This window comes from Pelophylax lessonae (assembly GCF_965119305.1).
Source record: "Pelophylax lessonae genome assembly, chromosome: 13".
NCBI lineage: Eukaryota > Metazoa > Chordata > Amphibia > Anura > Ranidae > Pelophylax > Pelophylax lessonae.
In genome coordinates, this window is record NC_138780.1 from 132,847,355 (window position 1) to 132,874,426 (window position 27,072).

Consider the following 27,072-nt stretch of genomic DNA (forward strand, 5'->3'; position numbering starts at 1 on the left):
AAAAGCTTACATAAATAAATTTCAAGTGTTTGTTCCCAAGTTTAGATTTAAAAAATGAATAGCTAGAGGATTCTGTTGCACAATCAGACTTACCAATTGGTTACCAACCACTACACCATGGCCATGAAATGATGGGCTCAGGAGGAAGAAAACTCAAAAAACATAACTTGTACCTATAGGGAAGCCTAGAATAAGGCATACCCCATGGGTACTGTAAATATCTCCTAAATGTGCACTGTTTATAAGATGATATTTACATTAAATGCAGCCGATTACATTATCGGCGCATAGGCTCTGAAGGAATGCCCCCCCCCCCGTGATGTCCCTTCAGATACTTGTGCCATGAATGACAGCTCCCCCACACATGCGTGTGAGTGACCTCATCACGACTCCCGTCTGTCACACAGCCAGGGTCCGCAAACTCGAAAGGAAGACAGGGTGAAGATGGACAAGGTCTCCAGCAATTACATTGCTTTGCTTTTTGGGCACGTTTCACATAACGTGCAAGTATGCAATGTATACTAGCACATTATGCCTTTACCTTGCAGGTCCGGAAAAAAAAATAGAAAACGGTTTAAAAGCGATTTTAATTAAGCCATAATGCATTTGTTATTGGTCATAATAAACCATTATTTACAGCAATGTCATGTTATGCTCTTTATAGGTTATGGCAAATCTTTATCATTACAGCTTAGTAAATTGAAACTTTTGCATTTTATAATCCTGTAGTGAATAAATTAAACACAAAGACCATTTGTCTGTACGTTTTTTTTTTTTTTAAAAAGATTATGAGGGTCTGGATGATGCGATACGCAATACACACTTCCGCTCTTCAATCAACCTCTAGATCTGGGTTTCTCAACTAGGGTTCCTCCTGAGGTTGCTAGGGGTTCCATGAGCAATGGGAAATTTCTGCTTCTCCAATAAGTTCCCAATGACACCATTGTTACTCTTGTCATCATTGGGAAGAATTACTCCCTTACAGATAGCCAAAAGGAAGGAGCATTCTTCCCACTGACAGTCATACTAATGTGTCATGAGTTGTAGATTTTTAATTTTTAGTAGGGGTTCACCAAGACCAGAAATTCATTTCAATGGTTCCTCTGTGTTGAAAAGGTTGAGAAAGGCTGCTCTAGATTAATACGTTTGCTTAAAGTTATACAAGAATCTCAGAAAGATTAACATTGGATGCTGCTGTGTATTTATACAGGCGATGTGGGAGTCAAACTGATCAAACTTGCTTAGAGACATTAGTAACTGAATAAGATGCCACAGAAATAGCCCAGAACAGCAGACAATATACAATATGACATTCTTGAGATAACAAACATATGTTGCAATAGGGATAAGGATGTATTATTATAAAACAATCTTGCTTTGTCTGTAATAGCTAAGAATAAAAACAAAAAACTGGCGCTTGGTTTTGCTTACCAGGGTGGGGACAGTGAAGACCTGAACTGAAATTGCAGTAACTGCGATGTTTCGGTCACGATCATCATCCATGTACTCTTTCTGAACCTGTTTGTAATACTGACAAAAAACAAAGGTTCTTAGATTGGAACTCTTCATTGTTGAAGGAGAAATTAAAACAATCAGTGTTGTCAACCGTCAGTATTTTTTACTGGCAGCCAATAAAAAATGTGCACTTTCCTCCTGCCAGTAAATGCCATTGACCGGAAAAGGTCACCAGTTAAAAATACGGCTGTGATGCTCGGCTTGGAACAGTCGGTTTGTAGCTGCCTCCTACAGTGTTTGAGTGGTGCCAGCAGGGAGGAGGGTGTTGGAGGGTCTGGCAGAGGTGGTGCCTGAGTGTGTCATGTGATGTAATGCTGCAAGGGAGCAGAGCAGAGCATGCAGGTCTGTGGGATGGGAGCAAGGCAAGCCAGGAGCGGGAATGTCAATGTTATTTTGACTAGAGTAGACTGAAGTGACCACCTGGCGAGGAGAAAGACTGTCACTGTGACTTAGGAGGGGACGTGTCGGTGAGGGGTCATCTGTGCTACTGCACACTGCTGTCAGTGTCACTGGGAGAGTCTATTTCTTGTGTGTGTGCCTGCCCATTCTAATTTCTTACTCTCTTGAATCTTGTCTGAGATACTTACTATATCAAAAATAAAATAAGAAAATATATTTTGGCCTAATATCTACCTTAAATCACACAGCTAACTGCATTTTACACTTGTTTGTAGCCTATATACTGAAATTCGCACTTAAAACTGTAATTTTGTAACTTTCGGAAATACCAGTAAAAACTTGGCTGTGCCAGTAAATTTCAATCTGGTAGGTTGGCAACAGTGGTTCCAAATGCAACCGGTGATATTTCCAGTTATCACACTGCACAAAATGACACACATTGCAAAATCACTTCATACAGTAAATCCAGTGACTTTAAAGTCAAATGCTTTTTGGAAAAAGTTAAACAAAAACGTAAAAATGAATTGTTTCAGAATTAAGCGTTTGCTCCATACACAGAAGTCTAAAAGACCCCTCTGCCTTGTCCCAACCACAACACTGCAATACTCAGGGAGCATGAGCATTGCTAACTGCAGCACTGTGGTTGTGACAAGGCAGGGGGTGTATCAGACTGCTACAGAGAGACCTTTGCTCCTCACGCACAGTGAAGCAGTCTTTAGCTTAAGACACTGGATGGGTAGACTTTTCTGTTTGAGGTGGGGGAGTTTCCAAAACAAAAGCAAGATATTCAAAAGTGTAATGTTTCAAAACACCCCGACATTATTGGTTTCCAATTTCTTAACCTAAAGTTGGGCTTTAAAGGGTTAGTTTACTCCCCTGGTGCCCAATCTGAGGCCAATGGTCCGCATGTGACCCTTTGGTATATAATGTGCAGCCCTTGGACCCAAGCAGTCTGTAGTGGGAACATTGATTGGGGTAATAAAACACATCTCTACTAGCCTCATGTAAAATGTTCCTGGTGTCTTCTGCCGTACATCCCCAGGCCAAAAATGTAGCATGTGCACGGTCTCAGACAATCATTTCCTCTTGAGTCTGCAGTCTGGCATTTGTGACCTGCGTTTGGGGTGTCAATAACTTTCTATCGACAATTTCTGCAGATCACAACTGGAGTGCATTCTGCACGTGGTGTTAATCACAGGAAAGCACCGTATGCTCCTGTGCGTTTTATGTGCAAGCATGGTGGGACCCAGCCCTTAGTCTAACTTTCTTCTAGCATCTTAAAAAGCACTCTCTGGATCCCACCAATCTTAAACTACATCTCATCTCATTGCTCCCCTTTAACTCCAAACTCCTTGAACATCTGGTCTACAAACTACTGAGCTATCAACTCACTGAGGGGAAAAAAAAACTGCTAGATCTTCCTTCAGTCTGCATTTCGTCCTCAAAACTCCACAGAAACTGCTTTCCTAAAACTCACAAACTATTCACTTATAGTGAAAACGAATGGTAACCACTCTCTACTCCTACTCAAGGACCTCTCGGCTGCCTTCGGGAAAGCTGACTACCACCACCTCCTCAAAAAATTACACTCAGTCTGGATGCCACACCCCTTCCTCAAACTCAGTCTATCCAAAACCAAGCAGATAATAGAATCCCTCCACAATGTGCCCCTTTCCCTTCAACCAGTACCCACAGGCCAGGGTGCTAGGTGTAATCCTGGACTTTGAACTCTCCTTTCAGCTCCACATCCAATCACTGTCCAAATCTTGCAGCCTCAACCTCCACAAAAAACCCAAAATATGCCTCTTAACTAATGACACCACAAAACTTCTAGTTCACTCCCTGGTTATCTCTCATCTCAACTAATGCAACTCCTTCCACACTGGATTACCTTTACATAGGCTAGCACCCCTTCAGTCAATTATAAATGCTGCTGCCAGACTCATCCATCTCACCAACCGTTTAGAGTTCATTCACACTTCTGAGACTTAAAAATCATGCAATTTCCATGGCAACTTTACTCTGCAACTTGGATGAGTGCGACCTTGGCTTTGACCAATGTGATCGTTTTGTTTGTGCTAAAACAAAATCAATAGTTTTGTTTAGGGTCTTTTATTTCCGAAGAAATTCCATTTTCTAGTACCGGAAGCTAGGTAAATCCTGATAATTTTTTTTTTGATTGACTGTCCCATTAGTATTGTATATATAGTGTGTTTAATGGATCACCCCTTCATATGGGGAGAGATCTACAATCATAATTTATTGATTTACGTTCCAAAATGATTCCCCCCCCCCCCCCCCCGCCCTTTTCTAATTCTATGAGAAGAAATATTAGGCACTCCTAGAAGACGATAGACATACAACATGTGGGAAAGTGGCCTAATTGAGAGAATAGACACTTTAAGTGTCAATTTCCTAGAAAGTACAGAGGCAAATTAAAAAAAAAAAAAAACACATTGAATGAAAGAATGTAAAATATACGCTGAAAGTAAACATTTAAAATTATTGATTTTTTTTTTTCTGTGAATTTACCTACAATTTTCACTTTCAATAGATTTTTACTGAAAAAATTTTAAAGTACAAAACATAGCTGAAAAGGACTTTTTGTAACTACCAAGATGTTATACCTGCAATTTTCTAATTTGGTGACAGACTCGATTTAACACATGCAGTTCTACAGATGAGAGAAAGGAATTTAGTTACCTTCACAAACTCAATGGCAAACAGCTTCTTATACTCCATCTCCATAAAGAAGCTGCTGAAGATTAGATCATGCAGCGCTTTCTTGAAACCTACAAAAAACATTTCTGTTCAGTGTCCATGTAAATGAGGCGACACATTAGACCTAAAGTGTTACAAAACTCATAGTAAAATCAGTCTGTATATGCAGTAAAGCATGCTTATTATACTCACTGTGGAACCTACGTGGTTATTTCCTCTGATCTTGTATGCACAGATCATCCCCCTTCTTGCATTGCCCCCAAAACATGTCCGATAAGACAGACAGAGTTAGTGGAGTCTGTCTGCACATGCTTAGTTTGGCGTGTATTGCTAGAGAGTTTATCTTTTTTTTTTTTGGGGGAGTGCATGTGATCAGCACATGGCCAATCAGCACTGTCCAGAGGGTCAGGGGTCATGCATTCTGATAGGACAGCCAGTGCAGTATGATGACTCTTCCTTGGGAGACTAGATATAGTGAACTAGTGAATGCAGGGTCCTGGGGTTAGTAACACTAAGACAAACCTGACATTGGCTTAAGCTTTGTTTACGTTTTTTTTTTTTTTTTTGTGTCACAGAATATTGAAAATAGGAAAAACTCTATTTAAATTTTAACACCAGCCAAAGCATAATTTCCCATTAAGTAAAATATTCTGTGGAGACTGGAATTAAGTTTTAACAATAAACGCACCTTTATGAAGTTTGGCATCACACATAATTAATAAGCTGACATAGCACAATTCCCTCGCTCTGGTAGTTCTGATAGGTTCCAGACACATGTGACAAAAGATCTGTCGGAAATCACCTGTGAAAGAAAAATGAAAACATTGCAGATAAGAGTTAAAAGGTTTGTAACCCTAAATTTTGCTTTGCTGCCAGCCCCTCCCTTTCAAGCTCCCATCCTGCTCTGTATAGGTGTTTGCAAGAAACTAAGGCTCTAAATACCTTTTTGAGAAGTGTCTTCAGGCCAGTCATGTGACTCCTGGCTGCTCTGCTATCACTAACCAGGGCTACAGCAGGAGGAGCCGAGCTCTCCTTCTGACGTCAGCCGGCAATCACGTGACCACCGAGCTTTTGTGCTGCTCCTCCTGCTGTAGCTCTGTATTGCTTTATCAGAGCGGCCGGAGTAACTTGACCGGCCTGAAGCTACTGCACAAAAATTGGATTTTTGTACTTACCGTAAAGTCCATTTCTCTAAGTTCGATGGACACAGCGTTCCATACTTCTATAACTAATGGGTTATATTGCCTCCTCCAGGAGTAGGACTAAGCAGAACAAAAAACACATGGCTACGCCGATGGCCTGTCCTCAGCTGGTATATAACCACCCCCCCATTCTAGGTAATCAGTTTAGTCACAAGCAGTATTCAAAGTAACAGAACTCAATGGAGGGGTGCATGCTGTGTCCAGCAATAAACTCTGAGAAATGGATTTTACGTTAAGTACAAAAATCCCATTTTCTCTTTCGTTCATCGACGGACATCGAGCGTTCCATTAATTATAACTACTGGGACGTCCAAAGCATTCCAAAAGGAAAATAACTCCAAGTTTAAACATAAGAGCCCTTAACCAGGACACAGGAGCCTTAACTGGGTCACAGGAGCCCTGTCTGTAAAATAAAGGTTTTAAGAGAAAACACCCCTCAAGAGGGAACAGCCCCTCTTGAACAGCAGCCTGCAAAACTCTGCAGCCAAAAGAAGCATCCACAGATGCCAAAGTATCTACCTTATAGAATTTTGTGAAGGTATGCATGGACGACCAAGTGGCCGCCTTGCAAACTTATATTGAAGCCTGATGACAGAAGGTCCAAGAAGCACTAGAATGTGCCCATGACAGGGAAAGGTGGAACCTGACCTTTAATGGAATAGGCCCGAGACACCGTCTGTCTGATCCATCTGGAGATGGTAGCCGAAGCAGCAGCCAGCCCTTTTCTTGGTCTGTCCGTAACCACAAAAAGGAAGTCTGACCTCCAAAAAGACTCGGTAGCTGCCAGATACACCGGAATCACACAAACCACATCAAGGTTTTGCAAAGCAAATTCCTTGGTATGAGCCGGGTTGGGACACAAGGAAGGCAACACAATGTCCTCATTCAAATAGAAGTTAGAGACAACTTTGGGCAGGAATGATGGACAGGGACGAAGAACCACTTTATCCCAATGGACCACTAAATATGGACAATTCCGATACCCTGCGGCCTGAGGTAATAGCCACCAAGAATGTCACCTTCTAGGATAACATAGGTAAGGAAATCTCTCGAATATTCTCAAATGGAGGTTTCTGGAGAACCAAAAGTACTAAATTTAAATCCCATGGTGGAAAAAGAGACCGTACAGGTGAAGCCACATGTCGAACCCCCTGAATGAAGGTACGAACTAAAGAGTTCACGGTTAGGGGGGGGGTCGCTGAAAGAAGATTGCCAGGGTAGACAACTGGCCCTTGATGGTACTCAAGGCCAACTTCTGATCAAGGCCCTGCTGAAGAAAGGCTAAGATCCGAGCCACAGAAAAGGATTGAGGAAGATTGCCATTGGACTCACACCAAGAAATGAATGCTTTCCACATATGGTATATCTTGCTGGAAGACTACTTGCTCACCTTCACCATAGTAGGGATCACAGATCCAGACAGACCTCTATCCCTTAGTACCTGGCTTTCAATAGCCAAGCAATTAAAATCAGCGACTGTAAAGCAGGATGGTAGATCAGCCCTTGGGACAAATGGTCTTCTCTGAGAGGAAGCCCCGAAGGGATGTTTACAGGCACCAGGATGATTGGAAGATCCCGCTCTTGATTCCTCGCAGGAACTGCGGAAGAAGCCTTAGCCTAGGATGATACTGGCCTTACCGTGGCCCTTGGACGCCTACGGCGTCTGTCAGAGGACCCCGTGACCTTGTCACGAACTTCAGTATCCTCCTGTGGAGCCGAGCCTGCTAAAGGAGCTGCATGTAAGACTTTGCAAACAGAACTGTCTTGAAGGTGGATACCACCAGACTCAGAATCTGTATGCAAAATGAAGAGTGAAGAAATGTAATAAAAATATTTAAATGCAAAATTGGAGAGAGAACAAACTGCGTGAAAGCAGCCGGTGAATCATGGCCTGTGGTCCCTGAAGTTTGTGCAGAGGAAGGACCACCCTGGTCAGAAATTGAATTAGACCTAGGTAAATCAATTCCCTGGACAGGTATAGGGGGGACCTTAGGTAGTTCAGACATCACCTGAACCTTTGCAGGAATTAAATCTGCACAAAACTCAGGACCTAAAAAAAAAAAGTACAAGCTTTGTTACCCTTTCTGGGTACCACCAAAATAAATATTTTGCGGATGTCGACGCTCACCAAAGAAGTCCACGGGGCCGGAAACCAGCGAAGATGTCCCAACACCCCAATAATGGCAGACCTTCATGCTGAAGGAGTCTTGTCTGCTGCTCCGGGGAAGCTAGCTCTGGGCTTACCAGACCAAGGGTGCTTGGAAACTCCCGGGGAACATTCAAAAGATCTTTTTCCCTTATTCTCTGTCCCAGAAGCACAAAAGATTTTTCTATGAGCTGAGAAGGAGTGCCCGTCTGCGGCGAGGCTCTTTCCCTTTCCTTCACTGTGGTAGGAAGGTACTCCCCCCACCCCACCCCCCTTCCCGTGATACCCTTAATGAGGTCATCCAGGGTAGCCCCAAACAAGCAATCGCCTTAAAAGGGCAGATAACCCTGCCCTGTAGCTACAGCAGCCACGTCCTCCACATTTAAAGTCTCACATACTGCAGTAATAAGTGTGTCTACCAGCGGCTTTTCATTCGCTGATGTGACCATGGAGGAATCATCCTCACTATCAGATGGATCATGGGGTGTGATATGAAGTCCCCCTGGACGGGCCTCTCAGAATCAGATGAGACCGACTGAGCAGGGGAAGGCGGGGGGCGCTTCCTTCTGGGCCTTTGCCCACGCTCCACTTCCACCCGGGACACTAAGGACTGCAGGACCATCGTCAGTGCAACCATGGGAGGCTGGGGTTCCGAGGGACCCGCCACCTCCATGAGGGGGTCAGTGGGGGAGATGTGACCCTGAGGTTCCATAAACAAAGGAAGACCTTGCATTACAAACGATCTTCTGGCACCACTAAAGGATCCCCTCCAGGATCAGTGTACCTATCAGCAAAGAGAGGGATAACAGGGTCCCCCAAGGACTCACCCTACCGACCGGAGGAGCGCAGAGAATTCAAACCCAGCAACATCATGGCTGCTATCCCTGTTCATATGTCCCGGGCCCAGGAAGAGGAAACTAAGGAGGAAGAGGAGAAACTTCAGTATCCTCACGTGGCTTCAGCTGTCTCCAGCATCTCCCAAACTAGGGGAAAATGGCCCCAGTGACATCATGCGGCTACACAAACATGGCTGCCAACCGGAGGCCAGCCAGACTAAGGGAAAATGGCCGCCATCAGCTACAAACACTGGAGCACGCTGCCAGGATCTTTTCGCTTTTCCCCTCTGCAAGGGGACCCCCCTCGAAGGTAGGACACACGTTTAGGGGAGACTCTGGGACCCCCTGCACCATACCCACACTCCATCAGCAGGGCATGCACCTAGGGGTCTCCTACACTGGGACCCCTCCAGACTACCAAGGCGGAACACACTATCCCGGGACCCTTACAGAGCGAGGATAGCGGGGGAGACCCCAGGAGTCTCTGCGCATTCTCAGCTCTGGGACCCCCACCAGACTCTAGGTCCAGACAGGGGAAAATGGGAGCGGGGGAAGCCCATCTCAGTGAGGGATTTAAGGATGGGAGGAGGGAACCTGCAGGCAGGTCCGACTGTCCCTGGAGGTTACCCACGTCCACCCCAAAGAAAACCACGAAAAGGGGAGAGGGGGGGACTGTACTTACCCTTCCATGGTGCAGGTAATGCTACAGACAGAACTCCTCACCACCAAAGTAGGGGAGCTGTCGGCCAGGGAACCGCTGTGACACAGACCCCAAGCCCAGTCGTTTTCAAGACGTTTAACTTACGGGCCGACCTAGCGCATAGCTGTTGTCTGTGTGTGCTCGTTGCCAGTTGAATGTAGATCTCCCGAGAGAAAAAAAAAGGATGTAGGAAGGAGAAAAAAATTGCTAGGAGCAGAGATCCCAGCCAGGAACCTAGGTCCTTACTCCTGACTAGACAGATTAAAACTGATTACCTAGAGCAGAGAGGGGGGTTATATACACCAGCTGAGGGCGGCCCATGAGTGTAGCCAGGTGTTTTTTGTTCTGCCTAGTCCTACTCCTGGAGGAGGCAAAATAACCCACTAGTTATGATTTATGGAGCGCTGTGTCCATCGATAAAAGAAAGAGAAAAGGTATTTAGAGCCTTAGATTCTTACAAACACTTATACAGTGCAGGATAGGAGCTTGAAAGAGGGGTGGACACAAAGACACAGGCTCCCGAGCTGACAGGAAGGGAGGAGAGGGGAGAAGAGTGGATGACGGAGAGACGCCGGCAGACCACGGTAGTCAGGGCTCAGCAGTCATGATTATTGTGGTCAGCACACAGAGAGGAAGGCAGAAACTGGCAGGATCAGCCAGGTTTTTTACAGTTTCCAGAGGGGCAGGTTAGACATCACAAGCACTGTGCTGTTTAACCTGCTATAAGGAAATAGGATCTCTATTTTTTATTGTTTAGGGTAACAACCACTTTAAGAATTATTCATTCACAACCATTATATTTAGATGATCAAAAGGGACTACGCTGGGTTCAATAAACGATGCAGTTTCTTTAAGCACTTGCTTGTGAATATCGCACATTGTGTAGCCAATCATCTGCCCACACATAGCCTGATAAAAACAAGCAAAATGACTAATTGAAGAATCACTGGTTACAGTAAGACCATGTACAAATTGTGGCAATGCTGGAAAATCGCTTTGCAAATAAAATCTGTCAGAAGAAGAGAGCAGAGTAATAAGAGGGGGTAACCCATCTCACTGCTGCTGCTCTTCTCCTGTGCCAATCAGCAGCCTAGGAGAAGGGTGGTTTAAGTGTGTGTTTTTTTTATTAAAAACAGAGAAAAGTGGTGGCATCCCCTGTGATGGGCTGTGTAAATCTAAGGACTGAAGAGATTAAAAATGCAAATTCCTTGCCAGGTAAAACAGCTGCCATACAAGTATTTATTCTATATTTATGTATTTCTCCAAGGTTCTGCTTTTATTAAAGACTGGCAGATGTCTCACGTTGTTCTTAGTGAATACTGGAAATTTGCCTTTTTCTAGCCAATGTATGAAAAAAATAAATAATAAATAAATGAAACTAGGCATCAAGCTACGAAATATAAAGCTAAGAAGACTAAAATTAAAAAAACAAATTAAAAAAACAAAAACAATAATACTTGCTTGAGTACGCCAAGAGTTTGTTCAACCATGTCCCAAGACTGCATGCAAAGCTCTGATGTGCCATGACCAAAGAATGCAGCACTTCAACATGCAGAGGTCGCTGAGACACATTTTCTGAGTGTTTCTAGGAGAAAATAATAACATAGGAAATGTAATATATCAATCTGTCAACCACTGATGTGCCCCAGGTTTAACTGGCTAGAGCTAAAGAGCATTGAAACCCAAGTAAAAATATAATAATATATTTCAGCTTACTAGCCCTTAGAAGTGGTGGTTACATTTTTTTTTTGCAGACATTTCTCTCAGTGATCCTGCCAATAACACCTTTCCTGTTCTGAAGGGACAACCCTATAAAGGAGCAGTGCTGTCCCCTTAGAACAAGAAGTGTATTAGGACTACAAAACAACTAAACCTCGTCTCATCTTCATAGCATAGGGGAGAAGTGTTGTCTGTAGTCTGCAAGGAGTTATGGGAACAATGCAAATGATAAGAATTTAACATAGGCAGAATAAACAGGAAGTTATGTGCTCACTAGATTTCTTGCAGGATTAGCAGGTAAATTTTAGCACTAATTAAACAGATATAACCAAACACTCTCAAGGATAGATACAATAGACCGGGAAAAAAAAAAAAAAACAAGAGGAGAAGTTAATTGCTAGGGTTTCCATAAACTATACTTAAGCTTTGCTCTTACAGCTGCCCAACTTTCCATCTTCCATTGAAGGAAAGCAACGGGCAGATTGAGACTCCCTTGCTTAGCTCTGTATATTCACAAATGTGGGTATTCAAGTGTGAACATGGCAGGGTAGGAATTCCAAGAAGTATAAGAAACCTGTGCAATCGTGGCTGCAGTGTCTAGCCAAACTTTCTAAAGTCAATTAAGCTAACCTGTCTATGTAAACACTTGGATAGTGCTAAAAAAACATTTTTTTTTTACCTTAAGTTTATCTGCAGTCTCTTTGCAGTCTTCTAAATTTCCTTCTTTCACAGTTGTACGACCCTGAACAGGAAATAATAGATAGAAGTCAATCACTACTGACACAATACACAGTGTTACTTATTGCTGCCAATGATTCTCTTACCAAAAAAATTCAGAAAATGTACAGGTTTCATTTTTTATCAGTTAAAAAAATAAACCAATGTGGTCGATAAGCCTGTACGCCAATTTAAAATGATAGTAAAGTTTTACCGGCTCCCTTGTTACAGAATTTGACAGCAGCGGGAGCCAATGTTCTGTGCCCTCCTCTGTTTTAGTTAGGTCAATCCAATTAAATAGCTATGTTAATTGAGAATTTTGACGCAAACCTTTTTACAGAACAAATACATGTAAAAAAATAACTGAAGAAACAAACTCGTAGTGAGAGAAAAAGGGGGACAGCAATAGCAGTGCCTGAGGATAAAAGTTGCCTGGCTGTGTCTGGCTTCAACTAGTCACTGACCTGGAATAAGAAAGTATTAGAAAGCCAGAAATTGTATTTGTGACAGGACAGTGCCTCAAAATACTGAGGAAATAGAAAAAGTGTGATATCCAGGCAACTTGTATTTTCAGGAAATAGAAGCCTCCATACTCTTCAACTACAGTTCTTCTTTAAAAACTTGAGATGGAGACGATTAGGAGAGTATGTGCAGCTGACTAGGAAGATTTTGAAAAGCCAGTGTACACCCCAATCTTTGAAAATTTGCTGGATCAGGGACATGCGAGTATAAGACTGGCAGGAAGGCTAGGGGAACTACAACATAAGTGTGAACCGTACATAGCAGGTCACTAAAAATACACTAAACCAGGGGTATTCAATTAAAATTCACAGATGTCCGATTAGTAAAATTTTCTTCCAGCAGAGGTCCAGATTGCATTTTTGCGCGATGACTCGGATTCTTTACATCACAGCGCAGGTGTGCAGGCACGACAGCTCATTCATTTGAACGGGCTGTTGTGTCTGCGTTTTCTGCTGGGAAAAGGCCCTGGCACCTTTTTAAAAACGCTGTCGCATGGAAACTGCATGGTGCGTATGTACCATGCAATTTCCATGTGTGGGAAACCGCACCTTGCAGTTCATTGCATTTAAGAGTCAATTGTACCCCTGCACGTTTTCTGTGCAGCTGCTTATCCCCCTTCACATCACCACTCACAGCACTGTCCCCCTTCACATCACCACCCCCCACACACAGCATTGTCCCCCTTCACATCACCATCCCCCACACACACCACTGTCCCCTTCACATCACCACCCCCCCCCCACACACACACACCACTGTCCCCTTCACATCACCACCCCCCACACACACCACTGTCCCCTTCACATATCACCCCCAAAGCGCTGCCCCTTTCATAACCCCCAACCAACAGCATTGCCTCCCTTCACATATCACTCCTGCAGCACTGTCCCATTCATATCCCCCCTACAGCATTGCCCCCTTTACCTCCCCCCATAGCATTGCCCCCCTTATATCCCCCCCCCCACAGTACTGCCCCCTTCACATATCCCCCCCAACAGCACTGTCCCTCTCACATCCCCCCACACCACTGCCCCTTCACATATCACTCCTGCAGCACTGCCCCCTTTACCTCCCCCCACAGCACTGCCCCCCTAATATCCCCCCCCCACAGCACTGCCCCCTTTACCTCCCCCCCACAGCACTGCGCCCCTATTATCCCCCCCCCACAGCCCTGCCCCCTTTACCTCCCCCCACAGCACTGCCCCCCTATTATCCCCCCCCACAGCCCTGCCCCCTTTACCTCCCCACACAGCACTGCCCCCCTCACATATCACCCCCACAGCACTGCCCCTCTTACATATCCCCCCCAACAGCACTGTCCCTCTCACATCCCCCCACACCACTGCCCCCTTCACATATCACCCCCAAAGCACTGCCCCATTCATATCCCCCTCACAGCACTGTCTCCCTTTACATCACCCCCTGCCACCCACAACCACACACACACACACCACTGCCCCCTTATATCACCCCCACAAAACTGCCCCTTTGCATCACCCCCACACACATACACAGCACTGCCCTGTTAACACACACCCCCATAGCACTTCCCCCCTTTACATCAACACACACCACTACCCTCTTGACATATCACCCCCACAGCATTGCTCCCGTTTACATGAATCCCCACACACCACACTAACCCCCTGTACATGATCTCTGCTCCCCAATCATTCTTCACAACTTCACAACCCTGTCCTCCCTTCACTCTCCTACCTTACACAGAGCGGAGAGCAGGAGGCGGGACAATCTCGAGGAAGGCTGAGGAAAAGCAGCACCGCATGCATAGAGGCAGCCGACTGTGTGCCTCCCAGCCAATCCCCTCTCGCCTCCCAGCAGCCAATCACCTCCCGCCTCCCAGCAGCCAATCACCTTCCGCCTCCCAGCAGCCAATCACCTTCCGCCTCCCAGCAGCCAATCGCCTCCAGCCTGAAATGTTAAGTCATGCAGCTGCCTCCCTCCATTCAATGCCGGTCCCGCCCCCAGTCCCGCCTCCGGCCATCCGCCCTGCTCTGCTAATGACAGGCAGTAGAGGCAGGGAAGAAAACCAGCAGCTGATCGCGGCGGTCCGGATGGAGCAGCAGCTCGGGCCGGAAACGGCCCGCGGGCCGCCATTTAGTGATGCCCGCACTAAACCTTCATATACGCCCTTGACTTCGATACTGGGTAACCCGGGGTTCCCACTGGGTCCAAACACAGGCGGCTTTCTTCATGAACCTCCATATCTATATACTGTACGACCAGACAAGTGATTAATCAAACTGGATTGAAACCCCTACGAAATATTATACCGCCATCACACTCATGCCAAGGTAGGTGGCTTCACTACTTTCAACTCCAACATTTCTATCATGGTCTTTACAAAGAACGGCTCTGTAGAGACCTGACCCCTTTTGAAGAGCTGTGGCTTTCCGAGTCAGAATTCCCACATGCCGTCTACAAACTTCATTGCATTTTCCTGTCCCATGCTTTCCCCGATCGTCCCTTTTACACTCATGATTGGGAGCGAGAACTGAGTCTCGACCCTTCTTTGGAGGATTGGGATAAAGCATTTCTTCTCACGTTCAAACTAGCTCTAGCCTCACAGGCAGAGGAAAGGAATTACAAACTTTTGACTGGATGGTATTGCTGCCTGGCTACACTGCACAAGGTCATACCCCATCTAAAGTATATCTGACCAATGTTGGAGATATGCAGAGCCAGGTGGTACACATCTCCATTTTGATGGTCCTTCACTAAGATCAAACCCTACTGGATGACCATATTTCAGCTATCCTGTATAATAAGCTGCCTCATCACAAGTAAGGCATGGCCGGAGACACCAGAAGTTGATCTTCTTTCCATGATCCTAGGATCAAATCAAGTACCTCAAAAAAGGAATATTCAAATTCTTGCTTATGGCAGGCAGAGCCTTGATTCTCAAACATTGGAATTCCCCCACGATACAGTACCTACTATACAGGAAAGGGTTACCGAACTAAAGTATATTGTGTGAAAGGAAGAAATATTAGCCATGGTCAATGAAAATTGCACTACGTTTAGGAACTTGTGAATTCCATGGATAGAATTTTCAGATTTCCCAGACCTACTGCCATTTTTAAGACATTAGATATCCGTAATTACTTTTTTAAAATTGCATCAAGTTGATGCCTCCTGCCTTTACCCCTAAATCCCGCTATCTTTTTTTTTCATTTTTCATTTCTATCCCCAATAGTTCCTGGAAAAGGAGGCTCTGACACTACCTTTAAATTCCAACAAGTATCCTTTACTGCCCTTCTCTAATGAGAACTTGCAATCCCCCTAGACTCTGTCTAGCCCACATAGGCTCTTGGATTTAATTTGTTCCCATAACCTGACCGTTGTTCTCTCTGAAATGATCACAGAGCGCCTGTGATCCTTCTATACAGGATCACAGGTCTCTACGATCATTTCACAAGTTCCTCCCCCCACAGTTAGAAATCACTCCCCTAGGCTCACAATTAACCCTTTGATCACCCCTAGGTTGCCCCTTCACTGCCAATGTCATTATTACAGTAACAGTGCATATTTTTAGCACTGATTACTGTAGTAATGTCACTGGTCCCCCCAAAAAAGTGTCAAAAATGTCAGTTAGGGGTACAATCTGTCCGCCGCAATGTCGCAGTCCCGCAAAAAATCTCAGATCGCCGCAATTACTTGTAAAAAATAAATAAAAATAACAAATCTTTCCCCTAGTGTGTAGAATATACACTTATTGCGATTTTTTTTTTTAAATGCCAAAAATATGTAGCAAAATACAAATTGGCCTGAAAGGATGAGAAAAATTGATTTTTAATTTTTTTTTGGAGAATGTTATATAGCAGAAAGTGAAAAATATGGTTTTGTTTTTTTCAGACTTGTCGCTCTTTTTTGTTTATAGCGCAAAAAAAAAAAATTGCACAGGTGATCAAATGGCACCAAAAGAAAGCTCTATTTGTGGGGAAAAAAGGGAATCAATTTTATTTAGGTACAGCATCGCATGACCACGCAATTGTCCGTTAAAATAATGCAGTGCCGAATCACAAAAAATGGCCTGGTCATTAAGGGGCAAATCCTTCCGGTCCAGAACTGGTTAATCTACCACCACTACTGCTGCATTATGCGTAACTGTCTTGCTTTGTCACGGTGCCACATTTTTCAATAAAACCTTATTCTATCTAAAAATCCTTCACATTTGTTTATGTATTATAATTTATAGTAGTGGTCTGGTTCTCTGGGATTTGTTGAAGATGGCATATGAGCTTTACTGTGTTTCAAAGACATGTTGATAGTAGAAAGAGCATGTATGCATACTGACCTCCCTCTCTGCTGCACCCGTTATTGACTGTGATTCTTTCACATCACATCCTAGAGATCTCTGTAGACTGTAGATGAAGTGGTCATTGGAGTGGTGATCGTCACTGTAGAGCACACAGCAATGCTGCCTTGACTTTTTCTGGCTGAAAGAAAATGCAATTGGTCAGAGCACGTAAAATGTAGGCTTGTCAAACGGAGGTGCCTATTCACTCTTTCCTTGCAGCCCACAGACAGTTTTAGAAACGTAACCACTTAAGTGGCCACTGGCACTGTAAATCTACAATAGGCAGCCCCTAAATTGGAACTTCATTCTCTCAATCAACATTGACCATTTTAAATCCTTATGCTGCTAGCATTAGCAAATAGAAAGAAAAGTACAGTGCCTTGAAAAAGTGTTCATACCCCTTGAAATGTTGTTACAACCAAAAACGTAAATGTATTTTATGTGGTAGACCAACCACAAAGTAGCACATAATTGTGAAGTGGAAGGAAAATGGTATTCAAAATTTTATACAAATAAATATTTGCAAAGCACAGCGTGCATTTGTATTCAGCTGTACTCACCCCTGAGTTAATACTTTATAGAACCACCTTTCACTGCAATTACTGCTGCAAGTCTTTTTGGGAATGTCTCTACCAGCTTTGCACATCTAGAGAGTGAAATTTTTTCCCATTCTTCGTTGCAAAATAGCTCAAGCTCTGTGAGATTGGATGGAGAGAGTCTGAACAGCAATTTTCAAGTCTTGCCACAGATTCTCAATTGGATTTAGATCTGGACTTTGACTTGGCCATTCTAACATATGAAAATACGCTTTGATCTAAACCATTCCATTGTAGCTCTGGCTGTATGTTTAGGGTTGTTGTCCTGCTGGAAGGTGAACCTCTGCCCCAGTTTCAAGTCTTTTGCAGACTAACAGGTTTTTCTTCTTAGATTGCCCTGTATTTGGATCCATCCATCCTCCCATTAACTCGGACCAGCTTCCCTGTCCCTGCTGAAGTAAAGCATCCCCACAACATGATGCTGCTACCACCATGTTTCACGGTGGGGATGGTGTGTTCAGGGTGATGTGCAGTGTTTGTTTTCCAACATACATAGCGTTTTGCTTTTAGCCTAAAAAGTTCAATTTTGGTCTCATTTGACCAGAGCACCTTCTTCCACATGTTTGCTGTGTCCCCAACATGGCTTCTTGCAAACTGCAAATGGGACCTCTTATGGCTTTATTTCAACAATTTTTTTTTCTTGCCACTATTCCATTAAGACCAGATTTGTTGAGTGCACGCCCAATAGTTTTCCTGTGGACAGATTCTCCTACCTGAGCTGTGGATCACTGCAGCTCCTCCAGAGTTACCATGGGCCTCTTGGCTGCTTCTCTGATTAATACTCTTCTTGCCCGGTAAAAGAATACTATACCTGATATATACCAAGCTAATGGTACATATCCATATTCCCTTATACATTACTTTATTATAACTAAAAGATTATCCCAGAACTGCAACTGTATCTACCTAAGGGATTTATCCCTTTCTATTTTACCTGTCTATGTAGTCTCTACTAACCTTTGTCTCCATATCTTTCCCTTCCACACGTCCAGACTTCAGGGCCCTGGAAGTAACTCACTCACACCCAGGAGCATAGTGAATAGGTTACTAAATTTTATTTTCAGTCCTTAGCTCTTATATACAGTATACAAAACAGGATATATTTCCAGTCTATACATGTCATATTCTACATATAATAAAAATAGAATCCTGCATAAACAAGAAAAAGTCCATTACCATAATAGTCAGCAAGAGACCCTTTAAAATACGCCTTTACGTAAAGGAAACAGATGTATATACAACAGGAAAGCAAACTCAAGAAAAAAAAACTTTTCAGAATAGCAAAATATCCTGAAAACAAAAATGTTCTCACATCCTCAACAGCAGAAAAAAATCTAAGTTGCATAGGGAGAGGTTTTCAGTAAAATTTAAAATTAAAGTAAAACTCCAACACTCAATTAAGCATGACTATAAAACATTTAAATAATGCATAATCCTAACACCCAGCCTCTCAGTTTAGGTTGACACCCAAGTCTAGGTAGGTTTGCAGTTGTGCCATATGCTTTCCATGTTCGGATGATGGATTGAACAGGCTCTATGAGATCTTCAAAGCTTGGGATATTTTATATATAACCTAACACTGCTTTAAACATCTCCACATATTTATCCCTGACCTGTCTGGTGTTTTCTTTGGCCTTAATGATGTGGTTTGTTCGCTAAGGTTCTCTAACAAAACCTCTGAGGGCTTCACAGAACAGCTGTATTTATACTGAGATTACACACAGGTGGACTATTTACTAATAAGGGGACTTCTGAAGGCAATAGGTTCCACTAGATTTTAGTTAGGGGTATCAGAGTTATCCCCCGTTCACACTAAGGCGACCTGGTCGCCTCACAGGTCGCCGTAGGTCGCCTTCCAAAGGGAAGCTGCGGACCTGTTCTAATAGGAGCGACACAAGTCGCTCCGACTTAGAAAAAGGGTCCGGAGCTTCTTTGGGGCGATCTCGGAGGTCGCCCCGGGAAGTAGCGTTGTTCGTATGTGAACGGGCACTAAAGGGGATGGAATACAAATGCCGCCACAATTTTTAGATATTTATTTTTAAACATTTTTGAAAACCATTTATCATTGTCCTTCCACTTCACAATTATGTGCCTCTTTGTGTTGGTCTATCACATAAACTTCCAATAAAATACAATTACGTTTTTGGCTGTAACATGAAAAAATGTGGAAAATTTCAAGAGGTATGAATACTTTAAGGCACTGTATATTATATACTTGTTTTTAAAACTTTTTTTTTTTTTTTACATTTCTTTAGTCAATCAGTTTCCATGCCTAGGCAAATAATGTCATACATCTCAAGAGTCTTTAGGAGGGGAGGAGCCCACCCTCCTGCCTGTATGCCTGAGCTAAGAGCAGATGGATTCCAGGAAATAGTTGCTACATAAATCTCCTGCTCTTACTCTAGAGGGCCATGGCCAGAAATGATAGGGGTTGTTTTTTTAAAGTGATTTATCAGCAAAATAAGCATGGACACATGGACGGATAGGCAAATTCGATTTGAATATTAAAAATTAATTAAATAGTTATTTTGGTTTGTGGTACTGAGACGCAGTATAGTTCCACTTTAAGTTGTTAAACTGAATGAGGCTCCAATTAACAAAGGCTACATTGTTATAGCAATAAAATGGCTACAATGAAAGCCACTTTTTTTTTTCAACTTTAAAAGTTACTACATTCAATTTTTACAGTAAGACCCTGTGGCGTTTAGACCATAGTTTACCGCAATGTCGTATGGAATTTAGCACAGTCATACCCTGTATTTAAATACCCAGGCAGACATTTTTCCTCCTCCCAGATAAGCATGTCCACAATGTACTTGATGATGACAGGGAACACTTTTCTAGTCTGGGTCAAGATCTCTTCTGGTAATCGAAATCCAGAATCCTGAAAAGTAACAAAAACCCATTTTATTGTGTAATCTATGTAATACTGCCACACTCATCCAACCACTGGTTTATGGAGAGGAGTACACACACTAAACCTGAGATAAAGTCATTTTCAATCATTTTAGATCTCATCAGAGCAATTTAGACACAAAATCATCAGCTCCACACTTGTTTTGGTGCAGACTTCAAAAGGCAATGCTGACTGTAGGTGCTGGCAAACAAAGAAGCAGCAATTAGTGTTGAGCGAACACGGACTGTATTATTCGTGTTCGTACCGAATAATTGGATTTTTTTTACCCGAACACGGACACGGACACTTTACTGTATGTTCGGGTAAAAATCCGTGTTCGGTCGTTTTATTTCCGGGTTTTGCATGCTTTGGCGCTCTTTTCATGGCGGGCTTTCAACAGCCAATCAACAATCGTTTAACTGGTGTGCCTTAAGCCATCCCAGCCATGCCTGCAAATGTCTTAGTAGCTGTGATTGGCCGTCTGAAGCATGTGACCAAGTCTTTATAAGTTCGAGGCAGCCGCCGCAGCAGCGTCATTCTGCTGCTTAGCTAAGGGACAGAGCACACATCAATGTGCTGGCTGCTGATTAGGGAAAGATAGGCAGGAAAAAACCATTTGTGTCCGGATAGAATTGAGGGACAGGTCGGAGTGTTTAGGCAGGGCGAGTTGTAGGCATTTTAGGGATAGAGTCTGCTGAATTATAGGGTCAGTGTCTTCTACAAACTACAATCGATATTGCTGTGTGGGGGGTGGGGTGAATCTGCACTCAATCCTGATCTACGATCTCTTCTCAATCCTGTTAGGGACAGAGTCTGCTGAATTTTAGGGAAACTGTGTTCTACAAACTACAATCGATATTGCTGTGTGGTGTGGGATTGGAGATAGGCAGGTGTCAGTGATCCACATCCATTTTTCTGTGTGTGAGCTGCAGTGAACACAATCTTTTTGGGCTGCAGTGAACACAATCTTTTTGGGCTGCAGTGAACACAATCTTTTTGGGCTGCAGTGAACACAATCTTTTTGGGGTGCAGTGAACAAAATCTTTTTGGGGTGCAGTGAACACAATCCTTTTTGGTGTGCAGTGAACACAATCCTTTTTGGTGTGCAGTGAACAAAATCCTTTGTGGGGTGCAGTGAACACAATCTTTTTGGGGTGCAGTGAACAAAATCCTTTTTGGGGTGCAGTGAACAACATCCTTTTTGGGGTGCAGTGAACACAATCTTTTTGGGGTGCAGTGAACAAAATCCTTTGTGGGGTGCAGTGAACACAATCTTTTTGGGGTGCAGTGAACACAATCTTTTTGGGGTGGAGTGAACAACATCCTTTTTGGGGTGCAGTGAACAAAATCCTTTTTGGGGTGCAGTGAACACAATCTTTTTGGGGTGCAGTGAACACAATCTTTGTGGGGTGCAGTGAACACAATCTTTTTGGGGTGGAGTGAACAACATCCTTTTTGGGGTGCAGTGAACAACATCCTTTTTGGGGTGCAGTGAACACAATCTTTTTGGGGTGCAGTGAACACAATCTTTGTGGGGTACAGTGAACAGAATCTTTGTGGGGTGCAGTGAACACAATCTTTGGGGGGTACAGTGAACACAATCTTTTTGGGGTGCAGTGAACACAATCTTTGTGGGGTGCAGTGAACACAATCTTTTTGGGGTGGAGTGAACAAAATCATTTTTGGGGTGCAGTGAACAACATCCTTTTTGGGGTGCAGTGATCAAAATCCTTTTTGGGGTGCAGTGAACACAATCTTTTTGGGGTGCAGTGAACAAAATCCTTTGTGGGGTGCAGTGAACAGAATCTTTGTGGGGTGCAGTGAACACAATCTTTGGGGGGGTACAGTGAACACAATCTTTTTGGGGTGCAGTGAACACAATCTTTGTGGGGTACAGTGAACACAATCTTTGGGGGGTGCAGTGAACACAATCTTTGGGGGGTACAGTGAACACAATCTTTTTGGGGTGCAGTGAACACAATCTTTGGGGGGTGCAGTGAACACAATCTTTGTGGGGTGCAGTGAACACAATCTTTGTGGGGTGCAGTGAACACAATCTTTGTGGGGTGCAGTGAACACAATCTTTGGGGGGGTACAGTGAACACAATCTTTTTGGGGTGCAGTGAACAACATCCTTTTAGGGTGCAGTGAACACAATCTTTGTGGGGTGCAGTGAACAACATCCTTTTAGGGTGCAGTGAACACAATCTTTGTGGGGTACAGTGAACAGAATCTTTGTGGGGTGCAGTGAACACAATCTTTGGGGGGTACAGTGAACACAATCTTTGTGAGGTGCAGTGAACACAATCTTTGTGGGGTGCAGTGAACACAATCATTGTGGGGTGCAGTGAACTCAATCTTTGTGGGGTACAGTGAACACAATCTCATACTTCTGAAGATTTGAGGGTGCTGCCTGTTCCATACTCCCCCTACTCCTAGCCTTTTAGGGGTACAAACAATAGTAATTGGGGCCTAGTGTGGTTGTGTACGTGTGATATACATACACTTTTTTTGGATCATATTTTCTATTCCGCTATTTAATCAAAAACCTTTGGGGATCAGTTAAATTGGGGGATAGTCTGTGTTGGTACGTGTGAGAGAGATCCACCTTTCCAAGTTGTTGGGGTTCATCTCATACTTCTGAAGGTTTGAGGGTGCTGCCTGTTCCATACCCCCCCTACTCCTCATCTAGCCTTTTAGGGGTACAAACAATAGTAATTGGGGCCTAGTGTGGTTGTGTACGTGTGATATACATACACTTTTTTTGGATCATATTTTCTATTCCGCTATTTAATCAAAAACCTTTGGGGATCAGTTAAATTGGGGGATAGTCTGTGTTGGTACGTGTGAGAGAGATCCACCTTTCCAAGTTGTTGGGGTTCATCTCATACTTCTGAAGGTTTGAGGGTGCTGCCTGTTCCATACTCCCCCTACTCCTCATCTAGCCTTTTAGGGGTACAAACAATAGTAATTGGGGCCCAGTGTGGTTGTGTACGTGTGATATACATACACTTTTTTTGGATCATATTTTCTATTCCGCTATTTAATTTAACTGGGCCTCCATGCGAGACCTGTGTGCCTTGTTGCGCTGTTTTGAGTACTCCACCAACATGGCCAGTGGCAATGACGCCGTTCTCAGCTTAACTATCCCACTTCTATGCCTCCTTGAAAAAACAATTCGGGCGATGATGGAAGAGGATGTGGCACAGGATGAGGAGGAGGAGGAGGATGAAGAGGTAACATTTCCAAGGCTTTCAGGGCAGTCATTCGCAAGGGGCTCCGAGGGTGGGTTCCTGCACACGCAAACGCCAGGGACGCAATTGTCCAGCAGGGGCACAGTTCTGGAGGATGAGGAGGATGAGGATGAGGAGGAGGAGGAGCTGGAGGAGGAGATGGAACCATGTTCACAGCAGGGTGGCACCCAGGCCAGCTCATGGCCATCACTGGTGCGTGGCTGGGGGGATACAGAGGACACGGACGATACACCTCCCACAGAGGACAGCCTTTCGTTGCCTCTGGGCAGCCTGGCACACATGAGCGATTACATGCTGCAGTGTCTCCACAACGACCGCCGAGTTGCCCACATTCTAACTTGTGCTGATTACTGGGTGGCCACGCTGCTGGATCCCCGTTACAAGGACAACGTACCGTCCTTAATTCACTCACTGGAGCGCGATCGCAAGATGCGCGAGTACAAGCGCACGCTGGTAGACGCCATGCTGCTGGCATTCCCATCTGACAGCGGGGCCACAGTGGAAGCACAAGGCAGAGGAGGAGGAGGAGGAGGTCGCCAACGCAACCAGGGCACCGCCAGCACCTCAGAAGGCAGGGTTAGCATGGCCGAAATGTGGAAAAGCTTTGTCAGCACGCCACAACAAACAGCAGCACCAGCAGCTCAGATGGAACGTCTTAGCAGGAGGCAGCATTTTACCAACATGGTGGAGCAGTATGTGTGCACACGCCTACATGTAGTGAATGACGGGTCTGCCCCCTTCAACTTCTGGGTCTCCAAATTGGGCACATGGCCTGAGCTTGCCCTTTACGCCTTGGAGGTGCTGGCGTGCCCTGCAGCCAGTGTATTATCTGAACGGGTATTTAGCACGGCTGGGGGCGTTATAACAGACAAGCGCAGCCGCCTGTCCAGAGACAATGTGGACAAGCTCACGTTCATTAAAATGAACCAGGCATGGATCCCACGGGACTTTTCCGTACCTTATGCAGAATAGCAATGGATACCGACCTTACCCACCCATTGTTCCATTTTTGCTCTTTCTCACTCTTTTGGGGTGTACCCTCATTTAAAATTTTTGAAAAGAAGCAGTGTTGGCTACCTCGTCCTCCTCCTCAGGGCCAGATTAATGTAGGGGCTATTGGAGCTGCAGCTCCAGGCCCCTACCTTTTATATAGGCCCCGGGTTGGCCATATTCACTGTTACCGCTCTTCTGTCACTTGTAAACACAGAAGTCTGGCTTCTATGCTCGCTTCCCCAGGCAGCACCCTCAGAACCTCCCCACACAGCGTGAAGGCCGGACAAGGAGGGACAGTTGGCGATGCATGGATGTGTTTATGGGCTTCAGAGACAGCATCCCATGTTGAATTAGGCATGCATGGCTGCACCCTTCCTCCTCTGGGTGCATGGCAAGGCACGGCCCTTAAGGCCCTTCAAAATCCTCAGCACCAAGCCCATGATGCTGTTAATCCGGCCCTGGTCCTCCTCCACCGCCGCTTCCACCTACACCGCCCATAGGTGTGCGCAGCCTATTGCATTAAGGTGTGCACCCCAAAGTTGAAATACACATGCATGTGTTTGCCAGCAGGGAGAGTAATGTATCGGGGCCATGTACCTGTAGGCAAGGAGAAATAGAGCAGAGCAGGTCCCAGGGAGATCTTTCCCATCTCCTCACTGGCAATGCTATGTGCCCTAGGTGATTAGGGTGTGCCCAGGCACACCCAGCACACCCTGTGCGCACGCCTATGTCACCGCCACATCCACCACCACCTCAACCTCCCTCCTACTCCATATGGGCCTCGTCCTTCAGAGATGAAGAAGAACATTGTTTTATTTTTCTGTTTTTTTTTGTTGTTTTAAGTTATTTCCCTATCCACATTTGTTTGCAGAGCACTTGCCATGCTCTTAATTACGTTTTGCTGCCATTTGCAGCACTCTAGCCCTTTCCTTTGGTGTTTTAGAGCCATTTTAGTGCCTTAAAGTTCGGGTCCCCATTGACTTCAATGGGGTTCGGTGTCCGGGAAAAGTTCGGTAAAAGTCCGGGACACGGACCCGGACTTTTTTTTAAAGTTCGGCCGAACCCGTCGAACACGGACATCTAGGTGTCCGCTCAACCCTAGCAGCAATGAATCTATACTTTCATTTAACCAATGTTTGAATAAAAGCCTCTTTACAAGCCAAGCTGGCTGAAATGCGCTGTATACAAGATACAATAAAGCCAACTGAATATAGCAAAAATAACATAGGTTTTCTTCATAGTTCATATATAAAAGGCCTGTATGGGTCAAAAGACAAATGAGTAAGAGCTTTTCTCAGGGCATACAGGTATATGCCTGTTCCACGGAGACAGCCAAGCGCTTATGTTACCTACAGTGAATGGTTTAGGCGCTCAGGGGTCAAAGGACAAAGAGTTCATATAGATATAAGCTGAAACAATGGCAGATAAAAGTGTTGATGAACACAGGTGGGGCAAAAACAGTTTGCACAGGGGGGGATTAAGAGTCCATGTGCAAATTTCTGACAGTTCTTAGAGGTAATCCAAGGGTGGTCCGCAGCTCAGGGTCAGCTCATTCAAATAGAGTGAAGTCAACTCTAAACGGATAAAGGAGGAGGGAAGAGCGCCACTTGAGTGCAAGATTATGATTTATTATGACATAACTGAAGAAGGAGTGCACATGCCCTGCCCGGGCCCTCGTGCAGACTCCGAAACGTGTCTTGAAGCTCCCTCAGCCATCTTGCCAGTTTCCTGCCGCTGACGTCAGACGCCTTCCGGTTCCCTCCACAGCCGCATCTTTCTGATCTCCCCGATCGCCCGGACGCACACAGCCAGCTGGTCTGGCGCTCTGTACCTGAGGCACCCCGGATTGTGTGGACCCCTCTCACCATCATGGAACAGTTTTGGACCTGACAGACGCTTTTATCCTTACTTTAATGTAAGTTACTACGTATTTATGTCATAATAAATCATAATCTTGCACTCTAGTGGCGATGTTACCTACAGTACTCCTTTTTCTAATCATTATTCATACTGTAACATCAGAATGCCTCTTAAAAAGTGTCTAAGTTCCAAAAGTAAACGGAAAGTCCTTTTTGTAGTAGGTGCTAGGCTTTCTGTGGCACCCATCTACAGGGTAGATTGTATGACCTTATAACTGACCGTAGACAGGTGAGTCTATCTGATCAGAATAAGTTCCTCAATGGTTTTTCGTTTAGTCTATTTGTCATATTGCCTTTAAAATGGCTTATATTGAATTTATCTGTTCTTCCATCATTCTTACCTGTATGTAAAATTCTTAAAATAAAGAGAGAGTGTTAAAAAATAAAAAAAGACCCTAAGCAAGAGGTTTCCATTCCATTTTTGCTGAAATCATGAACTACTTAGAGACACTTTAATCTTTTTCATAGGCAAAGTGACAATATCTCTGCAAAGGGCCCCATTTAACACAAGTATACTCCCTTTGCCAGCACCCCCCACCCCCAATGGCTCCTTCCTCTTCTACAGCCAGCAACAATAAAATGTCACTTGTGAGTGTCTGGAGGAGCATGTGTCATCCTC

At 44.4% G+C, this 27,072-nt stretch overlaps 1 protein-coding gene across 2 annotated transcripts in view; it reads right to left on the minus strand.

The window, feature by feature from the left end:
• Positions 1-27,072, minus strand: part of UBR1 (ubiquitin protein ligase E3 component n-recognin 1) — a 234,394-nt gene that overhangs the window by 167,149 nt on the left and 40,173 nt on the right. The window contains exons 5-11 of one of the 2 annotated variants that reach the window (XM_082275496.1): positions 20,145-20,275; positions 16,793-16,934; positions 11,918-11,980; positions 10,969-11,104; positions 5,324-5,437; positions 4,618-4,706; positions 1,432-1,530 (exon numbers count right to left, since the gene is read on the minus strand). In XM_082275496.1, the coding sequence (XP_082131622.1) occupies positions 1,432-1,530; positions 4,618-4,706; positions 5,324-5,437; positions 10,969-11,104; positions 11,918-11,980; positions 16,793-16,934; positions 20,145-20,275 (774 nt within the window). Of the gene's footprint in view, positions 1-1,431; positions 1,531-4,617; positions 4,707-5,323; positions 5,446-10,968; positions 11,105-11,917; positions 11,981-16,792; positions 16,935-20,144; positions 20,276-27,072 lie in introns of those variants that run through there. The other variant, XM_082275495.1, reaches the window with a different exon arrangement.